This window comes from Nicotiana tomentosiformis, chromosome 4 (genome assembly GCF_000390325.3).
Source record: "Nicotiana tomentosiformis chromosome 4, ASM39032v3, whole genome shotgun sequence".
Lineage (NCBI taxonomy): Eukaryota > Viridiplantae > Streptophyta > Magnoliopsida > Solanales > Solanaceae > Nicotiana > Nicotiana tomentosiformis.
In genome coordinates, this window is record NC_090815.1 from 123,853,781 (window position 1) to 123,870,611 (window position 16,831).

Here is a 16,831-nt window from a genome sequence, read left to right on the forward strand (position 1 = left end):
GTCTCCATGTAATCCTGCACTCAGTATTTTTAGTTGATCACGTGTTCAGAGATGCAAATGATCATAGTATATACCACACCCAAAGTATATCAGGAGAAAAATCCTGACAGTGTGGTTTTAGACTTAGCTACAGTCTGGCACTTTCCAAATATGAAGTACGCTTAACACAATTTATTGGAGCAGAAGAACTTAACAATAAATCACACTGTAAAATAATCTTTCCCTTTACTTTTTGGTAAGGGAGAGGGTGAGGAGGAAGGAGAAGTAAAATGTGATAACAGAAGGTATTAACATGGGCATGAAATTTGAGACTTGAGTTGTTAGATCCAAGTAAACCGTGACAACATAATGCAATACATTACACCTTCACTCTAAGTTCTTCATTGCTAAACTATTCCTCGCTTAATTTAATGTTGAATGTCTAGTTATTAGGAAAAAGGCAAATGCATTTCCATTGGCAATGAAAGCATTTGGCCTTACACTGCATTTCTTCTTCTTTTTTTCTTCTTTCAATACCAGAGCTTGGATAAAGTAGAAAAAAAACAACTAACTGATTGAAAGTATACATGAATTCTGCCGAAATGGATTGAGTCGACAATCCCATAGACAAAGCAAACGTGTTAGAACCCAAGGGTACCCAGAAAATTAACATCCTGGAACCACGTAGTTTAAAATCTGCAGTTTTCTACTGAAAGAATTTAAGGTCTCATATATTACATGAGCAGCATCTCATATTCGTCCTCTTGTAACCGCAGGATGAACTGAGGAAACAGGAGGCTATGATGTCAGATCCTATTTCTGGCCCACATGCCAATTGCAGAATCCTAACAACTCATCTGATCAACCCTAAGAGACTGTATATCTCTCTAATATGACTCCACAAAAGATAGGTTAAGAGGCAACAAACTAGAAGGGCTAGGAAAGCAAGCATCATTTGATGTGAACTTGGGCATAGGCTAATACGAGACGGACCATCTTCGAGATTCCTTTAGCAAGTTTACGTAATTAGAGCAATTCACATAAACCTCTTAAAACAAGCTTTCATTTAGAGCAATCTCGAGAGCAAGTGTTCAGTTATTATCAAAAACTTACGTCATACAAGGACTTTTTCAATCTCGATTAATTGTCACTTCAGATTTACAAAATAGAGTTACTCATTCCTTTCCATTCACTTTGAATTTACAAGTGATATGATGTACAAATACGGCAACAATTTTCAATCACCACAGTGAGGAAGATTGAGAATCTACATTACAGCACGCTGAGACTGGTTAATAAGTAAATAAAACATGTAATTCCCCTACCATCTAACATCCAATGTTAAAGGCTCTGGCGGGACAAGAAAAGATGAAATTTTGGTAAAGGACATATTCGACATCAAATTACTCCATGACGATGAATCTACTTCAATAAAAGGTCTGATCTTCTTAATGAAGCGCGGCTTCAAGACCTCTTCCTCAAACCTTGCTGTTACTTCAAACCACGAACGTTCAACAGCTGGCTTTGTTCTCCACTGCCCCAAAGTAGTCCAGTATGTGTCGTTGCTCGGAATACCTCTTTCCAACTCCAACTGGAAGCGAAAAAGGGTCAAGTCTTCAACTTTCACTTTTAAAAGATCTAATCTTGCAATCTGACTGGTCCTGCCACCTAGAAAACTCCTTAGAACCTTTCCTAGTAATGTTATCTTCTGAGTCAGAAAATCACTATACAAGCTCCGCTTTCTGTAAATATGCCTTGCGTAACATTTTTCAGCTAGCAACTTGATGATTCTTCTCGATACAAAGGCAGTGTCAATTCTTAAACCAGGGTTTCTGGTCCAATACGCAAGTACTGATGCAGATCCACTAGCATGTACTGGAAGTAACGGTATGCAGGATGATTGCCAAACACATCCAAATTCACAACCTCCCGACTTGGTCAAAATGCTTCCATTTACCAATTTAAGCAACGCAGAAATGTTGAAAATTGATATTTTATCCGCACCTTTAACTTCTACAGTGATGCCCTCACCAACAAGGATCTTTTTCAACCCCGTATAGGAAGAGTTCAGCTGTTAAAAAGATAAACAACAAAACGTTATTAGCCCAACATGAAAACGTAATGATTGTAATAAATCTTACTCTCACTGTTCGAATAGAACACATAATGAAGGCATCAAGTGATCACAAATCACATCGTAGCAACAGTAGTTGCAAGGCTAGCAAGAAGAGATCAAAGCACAAATCTATATCCATCCCCTTCAAGAGAATAATCTGAATGATTAAAGGAATATGTCAGACATCAATATCCAAACAGGCAATGTTGCATCACGTCTGAGCACAATTCTCCGTGATATAATAAGATAATAATCATCGCATTATGTAATCGAACTTAACAGCTAGAAAATCAATCATGGTGCACATAGGCTAGTTTGACATTCTCTCACCATTACAGCATCAAGTCAGTCAAATACATTGAACAAAAGTATATCATCCATTCACAATTTTGATGTTCACTCCCCCTGTGACAGATTAAAAGTTCTAAAATATTTTGCATCTGAAGAAGCTACATGTATAAATGTAGCAGTTCTATTTTAAATGAAACCTAGATAAGCCTATAACAACTTTGCTGATATAATCACAGCTTCCCTTCCGTATGATAAGTCCACTGAAACTTCAAGGAGGTTAGCACTTATAAATATGCTGAATGTAAGGACTTCAAAAGTTTTGCACTGTGATAACTTGAGACACAAGGACTATGGAAAACTACTTCACTATGCACTCCAACATTTGAATCAAAACCCAAATACTACATCTTTAAGATACTTCCACTTCAATTATAACACAATCTAAATTTGCAATCAATCTGAGGTGGATCTACAAGTTCAAGTCAGCAAGTGCTACACTCACTACTCCTCTGTAACAGTAGGTACAAGTTAAAAAAATTAAACTATATATATAGAGCTCGAGCTAAACAGGGTGCTATCGACTACTCCTTTGTGACAATAGGTGCAGCCTTAGTGCGTGCATAAATTTAAAATTTTCAACCATACATATAAAATTTTAACCCAAAAAATAAAGTTAAAACAATAAAGAAAGATAGACATACGGGTAAGTTCAAAGAGAGGTAATCATCATCTCCAGTAGCATACAATTCAAATGGCCCATGAATTTTCAAGACATCAAGAGTAGCCTTAGAACCAATCTCTTTAACCAATGACTCAAAGTCAGATTCATTCTTGTTAAGAAAGTTAAAGTCTTTCCACTGAGACACTTCATCTGACATCAAGAATACAAATTCCATCTTCCCAATTCGAACCCGAAACTCATACTTCCTTAAAGTTCCAAACTTTAATTTCTTCACATCCAATTTGGAAACTCTCAAGTCCTCGAAATCCCATTTCTCTTTCTCAGCAATCCCTTTTAACACCTCCTGAAAACATATACAAAAGAGAACCATAAAACCCAGAATTAGAAAAATAAACAGTAATTAAGAAAAACCCAGTTGGGCAATTGAACAAACCTGAAGAAAAGGGTGAGGTGAAGATTGGGGATGTTCGAAGTAGTTGATTCTGGGATAAATGAAGTGAGAGATGTTGAAAGGTATAGGGGATGATGAAGTGGCAATTGAAATTGGAGAGAGAAGGACAAAGATTATGAGAAAAGTAGAAGAATGGGTATAGATCATTGTTGGCTTTAGATTTTGCTATGAAATGGCAATGGGATTAAAAGGCTTTGCTTTGCTATGCTTTCTGCAGAGACAACACAGATCTGCAGAGGGACATGAAAATTGACTATTTGGGACACCGCATTATAGGATTGTACATTGTACAACATAATTCCTTATCAATCCATTCAAATAAGTTTGAATCGTTTATATGAATAATATTTATTTTGCTCTATTTAAACTCCTTTCAACCAATATTATATTAACTAAAGATTAAAAAGAGAGTGAGAAGTTGTCTGTATTTTTTATCGATATATAAATTTTTGACTCAACTAAAAGACTGTTAATAAATATTGGACATAATGTGAACTTACTACGTGACAAAAATTTAATCCCAGATTTTTTTATCTCAACTTATTGATATCACTTATATATCTTTCTTACTTTTCATTAGATCACACATTATATATCATTCAGTTTTTACAAAAACATTGTTTTAGAAAATATTTTTAAACTTTTTTTAAAGCAGTTTTTTTGTAAAAACTTAAAAAAAAAATATTTTCATTTTTTTTTTCAGTTTTTAGTAAAACAAATTCTAGTATTTTCCAGCTTTTACAAAAAAAATTGCTTTTCAGCTTTTTCTTTTTCAGTTTTTACAAAAATATTATTTTAAATAATATTTTTCAGTTTTTTAAAGTAGTTTTTTTGTAAAAACTGGAAAAAAAAATATTTTCGGTTTTTTCAGTTTTTAGTAAAAATAATTTCAGTTTTTTCCAGTTTTACAAAAAAAAAATTGCTTTAAAAAATTGCTTTTCGGGTATGGGTAATGGGTCTTTTTAATTAATTAGGAGATATTTAGAATTGACCAACAGGACGATGATACGTATCCCTCCATTTAAATGAGTGGTATATTTGAACTCAAAGTATGACTGCAGGGGTATAGATAACCCAATAGCATAACGAAGGGTATTCTTATACCATTTTTGAAAGTAAATGGATATATTTGACCCTTTGCCGAAATACAATTAGTTTGAAACGAGTCTGCTATGACATTAAAAGAAGAAACTTCACAAAGCAAAAGTTGTAAAGAAATTTGATTCATTAAGCTTCAATGAATACGAAGAAAGAAACATAAAGTGACTAAAGTTTAAATTATCTACCACTTCCATTTATAATGATCTCAACCAAATCCCTAAAAATAGTGTAAAGTAAAATTGATGCGATTAATTATTGATAACAAGCTATTAGCTAACAACAAATGGTTAAAACGATTTACTTATCACTAATAAGAACTGTAATAGTATTATTTGAATTACATATTTTATAGCTAATAGAAAATTTTTTAGGGGCTTTGGAATTTTGGGGCCTAATAGCCCGTTTGACCGAGCTGAAAAAAATCAGCTTATTTTGAGAAATACTTTTTTTTTTTAAGTACTTTTGATGAAAAGCAATTTATTTTTGACTAATTATTTTAAAAAGCATTTCTAAGTAGCAATAAGTATTTGGCCAAACTTTTAAAAAGTGCTTGTAAATATATTTTTCTCAAAACTACTTCTCAAAAAGTGCTTCTGGAAAGAAGCTATTTTTTTCTGTTTCTCCAAAACTACTTCTACTCAAAAATACTTTTTTTTCTTTTTTAAAATTTGACCAAACACTTAAACTTTGGGAAAAAGCACTTTTTTCAACAAAAAAAAAAAGGTACTTTTGAGATTGGATAACTTTGCCAAACAGGCTATAAAGCAAGAGGTTTATTGGCCTAGGGGTGGAGCCGCCCTAAAACACAGCAGAGAAAATTGTTACATGGAAACCATACTTCAAAAATTCACTACATTCAGCACGAATACAAGCAAATATTAAACACATTCAGCCTCAAAAAAATTGTCACAATTTGCTGCTGGAACTTTGCTGGATCGACGTAGGCACCAAGGCGTCTCCCCGGTCCGGTTCTCCACTCTAAAGTTAAGAGAAGAACAATGTTTCAGTTCCAAGAACACCACCAATCAACCGTTCTTCAGATCATCACAACTGAGTTGCAAAATTCCAGTGAACCGACCGCTTTATCTCTGAGACCTCCCACTACATAAAATTGCAGATACCGCCCAAGATAGGGCCCTTGAGAAAAAATAGCCAACACGAGGGATTAAGATAATCCATCCTCAAAGTGGTTCAAGTTGTGTATCGAACGACACTAGATGGAATAGGAAAAGATTATACAGCTGATCCAATGAGCCAAAAGGCAGAAAATGACCAGTAAAAGAATAAAGAGACGAAAGAAGTCAGTTGAACTCCCCACTTAGAACAAAGGGGCCAAGGGTTAAGAAACTGTAACTACTTTCTTCTCCAATACTGATCCATGCAGAGTGTCCGACACTTTCGATGGTGGCCAATATCTGAATACTGACCTACCAACAATGTTTTCAATGGGAAGTGGACCCCTGAAAAAATTAGACAGTATAAATGAGATGAGATCCAAATTGCATACAGATAAATGAGATCCAAATTTTGCATACAGATAAATGAGATCCAAATTTTGCATACAGAAAAATGAAAAAAATACACCAGTGCTTTCCGCTTGATTCTAATTGTTTCGCTTTCCTAGCCCAAAATTAGGGATGGCAATGTGGCGGTGCGGGTTCGGAGCAGGTTTGAACCTATGCAGGGCGGGGCGGGTTTGTGCTTATGCGGGTGCTGGGCGGGGCGGTTTGATTATTTTTTAAAAAAAATATTCTTGCGGGTTGCGGGGCGGTTGCGGGTCTTCACTCTCAAACATTGATTTAATAATAGCTGTAATGTATTCTCTCGGACACATGATCACTACAATTGACATAAAGATATGGAGTAATTGCTTCTTCATAATATGAGATGGCAAAAGTAAACAACTACCCGTATATTATAAGCTTTTTCCTTCTTTATCCTTTCGAATTGCTTTTCTCGTTCTCAAAATAATTAAAGTATATTAGACAAACAAAAATGTCTACCATGAAAATTCAACAACTATCATTCTTCTTGTATTTTATTTTAATTATAATACAAAGCATTAAATTTGTAATAAACATTTTCTTTTGACTTCGACACTACCCGTGAAATAAAAAAATTATTTTGTTTATAATGTGTGATGGCAGTGGCTCACTATGGATTAAGCAATCTTTTTCAGCCCATAAACAGCTGCAAATATTAAGTAAGACCACCTAGGTTAGACATAAAAAATTCCAGCCAAAAAAAGGAATCTAGGCGGGGCGGGGCGGGTAGATGCGGGTGGAAATGCTATGTGGGGCGGGGCGGGTTGAAATTTTGACGGTTAAGACAAAACCCGCACCACACCGCCATCCCTACCCAAAATGCACAAGTGGCTCTTTTTATATACCTAATTAAAGAAAAATGGAAGGTTTGGTTTTAAGGGGGCGGCGGGAGGGAGGCAGAGCCAGAAGACAAGGTTGAATACTAATGCAGCTCTTCTTTAGCAGTGCACTGTTGCTTTTCTTTTGAATAAATTAAATCGTTCTATGCTCACCAGTTATGAGAATCAAAGCTGTTATTGCGATTGTCCCCCATCACGAACACATAGCCATCAGGAACAAGCTATAAAATGACCAAGTAAAAAATTAGGTCTTTGATGAAATTAAATTGTAGACATCATCAAAGATAAACAGAATAAATGCATTACCACTGGTTCCATTTCATATGCAAGGGGCTCTAAAATGAATTCTTCATCTTGAGCAACACCATTCACAAACAGTTTACCCTCGCGCACCTGCATAAAACATTATCCTTGAATAAGACATCAGACTTGACAGAGTTACTCCATAAAACGTGGTAGAGAAGAAGAACATACTTCAACATAGTCCCCAGCCGTTGCAACAATTCTTTTAATAAAGACGTCTCCAGCACTATATCCAATATGCTGCAAGATACAGAAAATTGCAACTTGCTGAATGCATGTGCAGAATAAAAATCTCACACTACAAACAGTCCAGACAACTCTAACATACCTGAAGGATCGGAGGGGCTCTAAATATCACTATATCTGAAACCTCAGGCTTCCGGAAGATATATGAAACCTGAAACGAAATGCGGCATATAGCATAATGATTAGTGAAGAGCTAGCATTACACATGCTAAGCGTTTACAAGGTTGGTAAACAATCAGGACAGAATATACATGTTTTGTTCAGAACCCCAGCATGTCAGATTTGCTCAGACATAGATAGTGATAGTAGGAGATACACGTCTGTTGCATGAAAGGCACCAGTTATAAAGACCAAACTAATCATAAACATAATGAGCATTTGATCTTTCATGGACGTAACGAGCATGTTCCTGAATGAGGATTGGTTATTTGGCACTACTAGGACAACCCTCACACAAAAGTTAGATCCACGAGAGACTTTTTGTTAAAGAAATCAGCTCACAAAAGTGTTGAATTCGAACATAATGGCATTCACTCACCATCTTTGAGGTCTAAACAAAATCATTGATAACTAAAAAGGAAAACGTTATCATCACTCGATTAACAAAATTACCACGGTGTAAGGAAACTAAAACAGATCTTTTCCAAAACCTTGAATGACCAACATAACCTAGCAGGTGGTAAGGCTCAACATTTTTCTGCCAATATATCCAATCAATCAATCAATAGACAACGCCTGGCATGCCAGTTGGAAAGTACTATCAGTACAAATAATACTAGTTTTTTCTATCGGTAAAGATAAAATAATACTAGTAAGACTCTGAGGGGTCGTTTGGTAACCAGGATAATGATACTAATCCTAGGATAAAACTGGGATTGTATTTATCCCATGTTTGGTTATGGGTATTAGTATGTTATTTTCAGGATGAAGAGGATGCCAGATGAGTGGAGGTGGGGCACGGTGGTTCCGTTGTACAAGAACAAAGGTGATATCCAGCGTTAGCGTTGTAACTACTATAGGGGTATCAAGTTACTAAGTCATACCATGAAAGCCTGGAAGAGGGTGGTAGAATTGAGGGTGGACGGTGTCTATATCCGACAACTAGTTCGGGTTCATGCCGGGTCGATCGACTACGGAGGCTATTTCCTTATTAGGAGGTTGGTGGAGCAGTACAGGGATAGGAAGAAGGATTTGCACATGGTGTTTATTGACCTGGAGAAAGTATATGTACAAGGTCCCTAGAGAGGTTCTTTGGAGATGCTTGGAGGCTAAAGGTGTGTCGATTGCATACATTTAGGGCGATTAAGGACATGTATGATGGAGCTAAGACTCGTGTTAGGACAGTGGGAGGCGACTCAAAGCATTTTCCGTTTGTTATGGGGTTACATCAAGGATCTGCGCGCAGCCCGTTTTTATTTGCCTTGGTTATGGACGCACTGACACGCCACATTCAAGGGGAGGTGTCATGGTGTATGTTATTCGCTGATGACATAGTTCAGATCAATGAGACGCGAGGCGGCGTTAACGAGAGATTGGAGGTTTGGAGACAGACCCTTGAATCTGAGAGTTTCAAGTTGAACAAGACTAAGACGGAATACCTGGAGTGCAAGTTCGACACGGAGCCGAGGGAAGCGGGCACGAAAGCGAGGCTTGAATCACAGGTCATCCCCAAGCAAGGCAGTTTCAAGTACCCCGGGTCGATTATTCAGGGGATGGGGAGATAGATGAGGATGTAACAAACTGTATAGGGGTGGGGTGGATGAAATGAAGGCTAACATCTGGAGTACTGTGTGACAAGAAGGTGCCTATGTCACTCATAGAACGGTTGTTAGACCGGCCATGTTGTATTGGGCTGAATGTTGGCCAGTTAAACACTCACATACCCAGAAGATGAAAGTAGCAGAAATGAGGATGTTAAGGTGGATGTGCGGGCATACTAGGATGGATAAGATTAGGAATGAAGATATTCGGGAGAAGGTGGGCGCAACTCCTATGGATGACAAGATGTGGGAAACGAGGCTCAAATGGTTCATGCGCGTTCAGAGGAGAAGCCAAGATGCCCCGGTAAGGAGGTGTGAGCAGTTGGTTTTGGCGGGTACAAGAAGAGGTAGAGGACGGCCTAAGAAGCATTGGGGAGAGGTGATCAGACAAGACGTGGCGTGGCTTCAGATTTCCGAGGACATGACCCTTGATAAGATGGTGTGGAGGTCGAGCATTAGAGTTGTGGGTTAAGAGGTGGTTGAGCATTGATCTACTTTGTAGAGGTGTGAGGCTAGTGTGATACAGTGATTGGGTTTTGTCTTAGATTGTTAGTGGTTCATGTTGTGTTCACACTATTCTATAGCTTTTCTTTGTGCCGGACCTTATCTACTGATGAATGTTAGTGCTTTGTATCTATTCTTTGGTTCTTATGTTGTCATTATTTTTATTGTTTTTTGTTGATAGTATTTATATATTCTGTTGTCGTCTTCTCGAGTCAAGGGTCTTCCGAAAACAGCTTCTCTACTCCCTCGGGTAGAGGTAAGGTATGCCTACGCTCTACCCTCCCCAGAACCCACTTGTGGGATTTTACTGGGTTGTTGTTGTTGTTGTTGTGTGGTTATGGGTATTAGCTAATACCAATATATATTTTATACCAAAATGGTTGTATTAGCTATCCAATATAGAAGGTGGGATAGCTAATCCCATGGGATAAGCCAGCACATGGGCTTGTCAATCGGTCTATCCCACGATCGAACCAAACAACCCGAGAATACAACACCCAAAAAATGACTTCATTTTCCAGGCACAAATGATCATGATAACCACCCATCACATATTTAGTCCAGCTATTTACAAATGAAAAAGAAATCAAACAGTAACAAACTTCAAATTCATCATAGTAACCCAGGTGCAAAAAAATGATTTTAACCACAGATAATACAATTCAAAAACATCCAAAAAGATGATCTAAATGAAAGAACAACAAATATACCTTTTCAGCCATTATACGGTCACCCGCATCGAGAGTAGGTGACATGGAAGCAGACGGAATTGATCTTGGCTCAGCCAAAGATGACTTAAACATTATGCTCACACTCAATGCTGTAAATGCAGCTTTTGCATCATCAGAACAAACGTTCAACACCTTTGACAACCAACAGCTCTTCGAATTCGAAACAGCCTTCAATTCATTCGAAACCAAAGGCTCCGAACAAACAAACTTTTTATTACTACATTCAGTTTTTTCAGTTCCACCCTTATCCACCTCGGCTCGAGCAGCCGAGGACCCAATAGTACTGGGCACATTACAAGGAAGCCATTTCGAGCCCTGAAAAAATGGTAGTATCGAAGATGCTTTCAAAGGCGAAATCCCCAAAACACTCATCGTAGCAGAGGAACCACAAGAAGTCTTCATCAGCGAAATTAATCCAACAACCAAAGGTGATTTTGAACAACTTTCACTGAGGAATTCGGCAGCAAGCGATGAACAAACTGAACCGGACGAAAATGACCGGGCCGAGTACGTGTTACTCAACGGCCGGGGTTTCGTTTTGGGCCGGCGAAAATCGGAGTAATTTGATTCGGGTTTTTTAGATGGTGGATGAAAAATTCGAGATCGGACAGTAGTACTACATTCGTGAAAGAACCGGCAACCCACAACTTTTGAAGAAGCCGAGGAAGCTAGGTTTTGGGCTAAGTAGCCGGAGTAAGTGACGGTGAATCGAATCGCCATAAGTATAAATTGTAATAAACCGAGAAAGATGTAGAGAATTGTAGGTTCGGTAATTAACGGGGAGAGTTGTAAAAAACCTAACAGAAGCGAAGAAATGCCATCGGGATTGAAGAAATCAGTGGATCGGTGAAGAAATTGGTGAATTGAAAAGTTGGGTCAACGGTATTAGGGAAAAATTGAATGGCTATTTGGAAGAACTGTGTCGAAATAAGGGTTGTTTTTCAAAAAGGGGGTTAACGGAAAAGAGAAGGGATTTAGCTCTCGACGACGAGGGCCGGCGAGGGATCGCCGGAGAAAAAGAGGAGAATTGTGAAACGCCAGGAAAGTGAGATGACGAGGACTTTGTGTGAAGGGTTTTGGGTCTAATAGTGGGCGGCTTGTTATAGTGTGGATTTTTACCCCTTGGTTGCCACTAATATTACGAAAGTACCACTCCTCACTCGCTGGGCTGTTATCCTTTGACTTCCTTTTTCGCCCTGTTATTTAACCCCATCCTGTTTGGTTTATAAGGCATATAACTATTTGGATTTCGTAAGAATTAAAATAAATACTATTATAGTTGACGCTTGACAAAAAAATAGGTATGTTTATCTTGGATAGAGATTAGTTGTAAATTCATCGATCTTTATATTAAAGTTATATATTTGCTCTAATATTTCTCATATTATTCTCCTCACATTATTCCGTAGACTACTATCATAATAGAGAGAGTGGACTTTCAAATCAACTTTCTTTCTAACGAGTTTGAGAGGGTGAGAAAAAAAGTTACGTGAAAAAAATAATAATAACTTCTTCTCTTTTGATTCAATGTAGCTTACCTTTTAATCATTTTTCTCTTTTGATTTACTTTTATTCTCCTAAGTTCTACCCAGTACTTATTTCAACCCAATATAAGCTATTTAAAATGTTCATCTACTCTGTGGCAGACCTAGAGTATTGTATATGGGTTCCCAGGAATTCAGTAATTTTGCATAGACCATGTATTTATATATAAGAAATCAACTAAATAATTGTAAATATTTAACTATGAATATAGTTATTATAACATATTAATTTGAGATTTATGGTAGAAACTCATAAACTTTAAATACTGGATCCGCCTCTACCTATAATATTATTCAAGCCACAAAAATATTCGAATAAACATATCATAAATCGATCATATTCGGACTAGTTTTAAAAAGGCAATCCTCTATATGAAAGATAGCTTAACAACTTAACGGACCTCCTCGTTTAGCGAATGTGTACCTATTTTAAATTATTCTTTTTGAATGTGTATACGGTTAAAATCGGGCCCGTCCGATTTTACTATTTGACTGAGGCCGGGAGATTGCATCGAATGACGGCCTCGTAACGGAACAGACTAAATCGCGAGGACTAGGTATCAAGTTCAGAACCGAGATACCTGTCGAGATCGAGGCTAGTAGCGATCGAAGCTAAACGAGACAGACATCGAGCAAGATCGAAGATAGCACAATAACAGAAAGGCGAGATATACGTGACTGGTCGAGGATCACGGCGCAAACCTCGATGACTGGTAGAGGATCATGGCGTAAATCTCGGAACGGATCAAATCAGAAACGGTTAATTAGCTAATCATGGATTTTCTTCTGTAATTAGAATTATACCATAAGTAGAACTCCTCTACTATATAAAGGGGAGTATTAACTATTTGTAAGACACATTGTTCTCATATTAAAAAAAGGCAATATAACTCTCTTTGTTTAGCTTATACTCTCTTGTCCATTACCTTGCTTTATTTTTAACTATTTTGGTATCAATCAATTCAAGTAGCTCAAGGGTCGAAATCCGTTTCAACACTGGTTCGTTTTACTTTATAATTCATGTTTGTCATTAATCTTCATATTTATCTATTAGTATTAAGTGAAATCGCATATCCTTAGAACCTCATTATAAGTTTAATTGTTATCCAAATTTAAGGGTAACAATTTGGCGCCCACCGTGAGGCCTAGGATAATAGTAATTGCTTAATACTCATTCTAATAACACACACTGCTTTACATTTGTTCTCGTAAGAAACTTTGTTTTCAGGATAAATATGTCAAACTCACAAGCAGCGCCTACACACGGTGACGACAGCCTCGGATTTCACAGGGAAAATGACAACATTGCCGCCCCAAGAATCGAGGTGCCTCAGGCCGACCTCGAGGGAGCACCAATTGCAAATCACGTCGATGTCAGTTCACATGTTGCCCTAAAAGAAAATTTGGGCGTTGAGCTCGAAGGTAGTATATGCAGGGAAGTTCGATCAGGTGGTCGAAGTATGCAGGGCGGAGAAGATGGTGGAGTTAGCCTCCAATTGATATTCAAAATGTTACAGGCTCAACAGGCCGCTATAGCACAACTACAAAATCAACACCGAACAACGAGTAGGATCGAACCATAAGTCGTTAAAAAGACCGAGCATGTATCGGAAAGGTCGAATGCCAACGAATCGGGGACTGACCCCGCCATTATGAAAATATTTGAGGAGCTCACTAAACGGATTGAATCGGGAGAAAAGAAAATTGAGGCAAATAACAAGAAAGAAGAGACATACAACTCCCGGGTTGACCAAATACCGGGGGCTCCGCCGATTCTAAAGGGTATGGATTCAAAGAAATTTGTACATAAGCCTTTCCCTCCAAGTGCGGCACCAAAACCCATTCCAAAAAAATTCTGAATGCCAGAAATTCCTAAGTACAACAGGACCACCGACCCTAATGAGCATGTCAATTCTCATACATGCGCAATAAAAGGGAATGACTTGGAACACGATGAAATTGAATATGTTTTACTGAAGAAATTTGGAGAAACCTTGTCGAAAGGAGCAATGATATGGTACCACAATTTGCCGCCTAATTCCATCGATTTATTTGCCATGCTTGCAGACTCCTTCGTAAAAGCACATACCGGAGCAATAAAGGTTGCAACTACGAAGTCGAACCTCTTTAAGGTGAAATAAAAGGACAACGAAATGTTGAGAAAATTCGTATCTCGGTTCCAGATGGAACGCATGAAACTACCATCGGTCACAGATGATTGGGTTGTTCAAGCCGCTACTCAGGGTTTGAACGAACGCAGTTCGGTGGTATCACGATAGCTAAAACATATTTTAATTGAATATCCAGCGGTAACCTAGGCCGATATATATAATCAGTACCAGTCAAAGATCAGGGTCGAGGATGATCAATTGGGGACCCATTCTGGTTCCGTTTATCTAAACATGCCCATCGGCAGAACTCAAAGAGATATCGACAGAGAACCCCGGTCGAACAGAGATCTGTATCAACCAAACAACGCAGATCGTAGAAACAGCGGCCCAAGACGCAATTCCATCCAAAATGATCGAAAGAATGATCGAGGACAGAGCTCTCGGGGGCTCATGAGCAAAAGTGTCTTCGAGAAACATGCTGATCCCACAAAACCACCATGATTATCAGAATACAACTTCAGTATCGACGCATCAGGTATTGTGTCAGCCATTGGGAGAATCAAAGACACTAGATGGCCCATATCCCTACAAACATATCCATCACAAAGAAACCCCAATCACATATGCAAATACCATGATACACATGGTCATAGAACCGAAGACTGCAGACAACTAAGGGAGGAGGTGGCACGTTTATTCAATGAGGGTTACCTTCAGAATTCTTGAGTGACCGAGCTAAGAACCATTTCAGAGACAAGGATTCAAATAGGAAAAACGAGCAGGAAGAACCACAACACGTGATTCACATGAACGTTGGCGGGGTCGATATTCCACAAGGGCCCATGTACAAACGCACTAAAGTATCAATCACCACGGAAAAATGAACCCGAGACTATGTGCCAGAAGGCACTTTATCATTAAATGATGAGGAAGCATAAGGGATCTCACACCCCCACAATAATGCTTTGGTAATCTCTATCCTTATGAATAAAATTCAGGTTAAACATATTTTAATTGATCCAGGAAGCTCGGCCAATATTATTCGATCGAGGGTCGTGGAGCAGCTCGACCTACAAGATCAAGGATGAGGTAACCAAACTTCTCAAAATAGGATCTATTCGGGAGGTAAAATATCCTGAATGGTTAGCAAACGTAGTTGTAGTCCCTAAAAAGGGAAATAAACTTAGAATATGCATAGACTATAAAGATTTAAACAAAATATGTCCTAAAAACGCTTTTCCTCTACCGATTATCGATCGCATGATCGATGCCATGGCCGGCCACGAGATCCTTAGTTTTTTCGATGCCTACTTTGGGTACAATCAAATACAAATGAACCCGGAGGATCAGGAAAAGACTTTGTTCATCACAAAGTACAATACCTATTGTTATAATGTAATGCCGTTTGGACTAAAAAATGTTGGTGCCACTTATCAACGCTTAGTAAATCGAATATTCGAAGAACAAATAGGTAAATCAATGTAGGTTTATATTGACGATATGCTAGTTAAGTCCCTGCGAGCAGAGGACCATTTGACACATTTTAGGAGACCTTCGATAGACTAAGGAAATACAACATGAAGCTCAACCCGGAGAAATGTGCATTCGGGGTTGGCTCGGGGAAGTTCCTCATTTTTTATGGTATCAAATCTGGGAATCGAAATCAACCCCGATAAGATCAAAGCAGTCGAAGACATCACGGTCGTGGACAATGTTAAGTCCGTACAAAGATTAACAGGGCGCATAGCCGCCCTAGGCCAATTCATCTCGAGGTCTTCAGATAGAAGTCACAGGTTCTTCTCACTGCTCAAAAAGAAGAACAGTTTTGCATGGACCCCGGAATGCCAACAAGCATTGGAAGAATTAAAGTGGTACCTCTCGAACCCGCCACTGCTTCATACCCCGAAAGCGGACGAGCAACTCTACTTATACTTAGCAGTCGTAGAAATCGCGATAAGTGGGGTCCTAGTTCGAGAAGAGAAACGAACGCAATTTCCTGTTTACTATGTTAGTCGAACTTTAGGTGAGACCGAGACTTGGTACCCACACTTAAAAAATTAGCGCTTTCCCTAATAAGCACCTCTAGGAAATTAAAACCATATTTTTAGTGTCATCCGATCTACGTGGTGACTACTTATCCTCTTCCCAATATTTTGCATAAGCCCGAACTTTCGGGCCGATTGGCCAAATGGGCCGTCGAGATCAGTGGGTACGATATCGAGTATCGACCCCGAACGACCATCATCTCAAATCTTAGCGGACTTCGTGGCCGACTTTACGCCAGCCCTCGTACCCGAGGTCGAAAAGAAACTATTAATAAAGCCGGGTACATCATTGGGGGTGTGGATCCTCTTCACAAACGGTGCTTCGAACGTGAAGGGGTTCGGGTTAGGCATCGTTTTGAAGCCACCCACGGGTAATACAATTAGACAAGCTATCAAAACTGCCGAGTTAACTAATAATGAAACCGAGTACGAGGCCATGATTGCAGGTCTCGAGCTAGCTAAAGGTTTGGGAGCAGAAGTCATCAAGGTCAAATGTGACTCCTTGCTTGTGGTAAATCAAGTCAACAGAACCTTCAAGGTTCGAGAAGATCGAATGCAAAGATACTTGGACAAACTACAGGTGA

The 16,831-nt window shown here is 38.6% G+C and overlaps 2 protein-coding genes across 2 annotated transcripts; both read right to left on the reverse strand.

Annotated features, from left to right (window-relative positions):
- Positions 1 to 1,027: 1,027 nt before the first annotated feature.
- Positions 1,028 to 3,826, reverse strand: LOC108945813 (protein TUNICAMYCIN INDUCED 1). The gene is made up of 3 exons (XM_018772078.3): positions 3,502 to 3,826; positions 3,088 to 3,411; positions 1,028 to 2,050 (listed from the first exon to the last, which is right to left on the reverse strand). The coding sequence occupies exons 1-3, from the start codon at positions 3,664 to 3,666 to the stop codon at positions 1,301 to 1,303; spliced, it is 1,239 nt and encodes a 412-aa protein (XP_018627594.1). The 5' UTR covers positions 3,667 to 3,826; the 3' UTR covers positions 1,028 to 1,300.
- Positions 3,827 to 5,364: 1,538 nt separating this feature from the next.
- Positions 5,365 to 11,602, reverse strand: LOC104100103 (thylakoidal processing peptidase 1, chloroplastic-like). Its single transcript, XM_018772079.3, has 6 exons — positions 10,527 to 11,602; positions 7,635 to 7,703; positions 7,478 to 7,546; positions 7,310 to 7,396; positions 7,157 to 7,224; positions 5,365 to 6,080 (listed from the first exon to the last, which is right to left on the reverse strand). The coding sequence occupies exons 1-6, from the start codon at positions 11,265 to 11,267 to the stop codon at positions 5,960 to 5,962; spliced, it is 1,155 nt and encodes a 384-aa protein (XP_018627595.1). The 5' UTR covers positions 11,268 to 11,602; the 3' UTR covers positions 5,365 to 5,959.
- Positions 11,603 to 16,831: the final 5,229 nt, after the last annotated feature.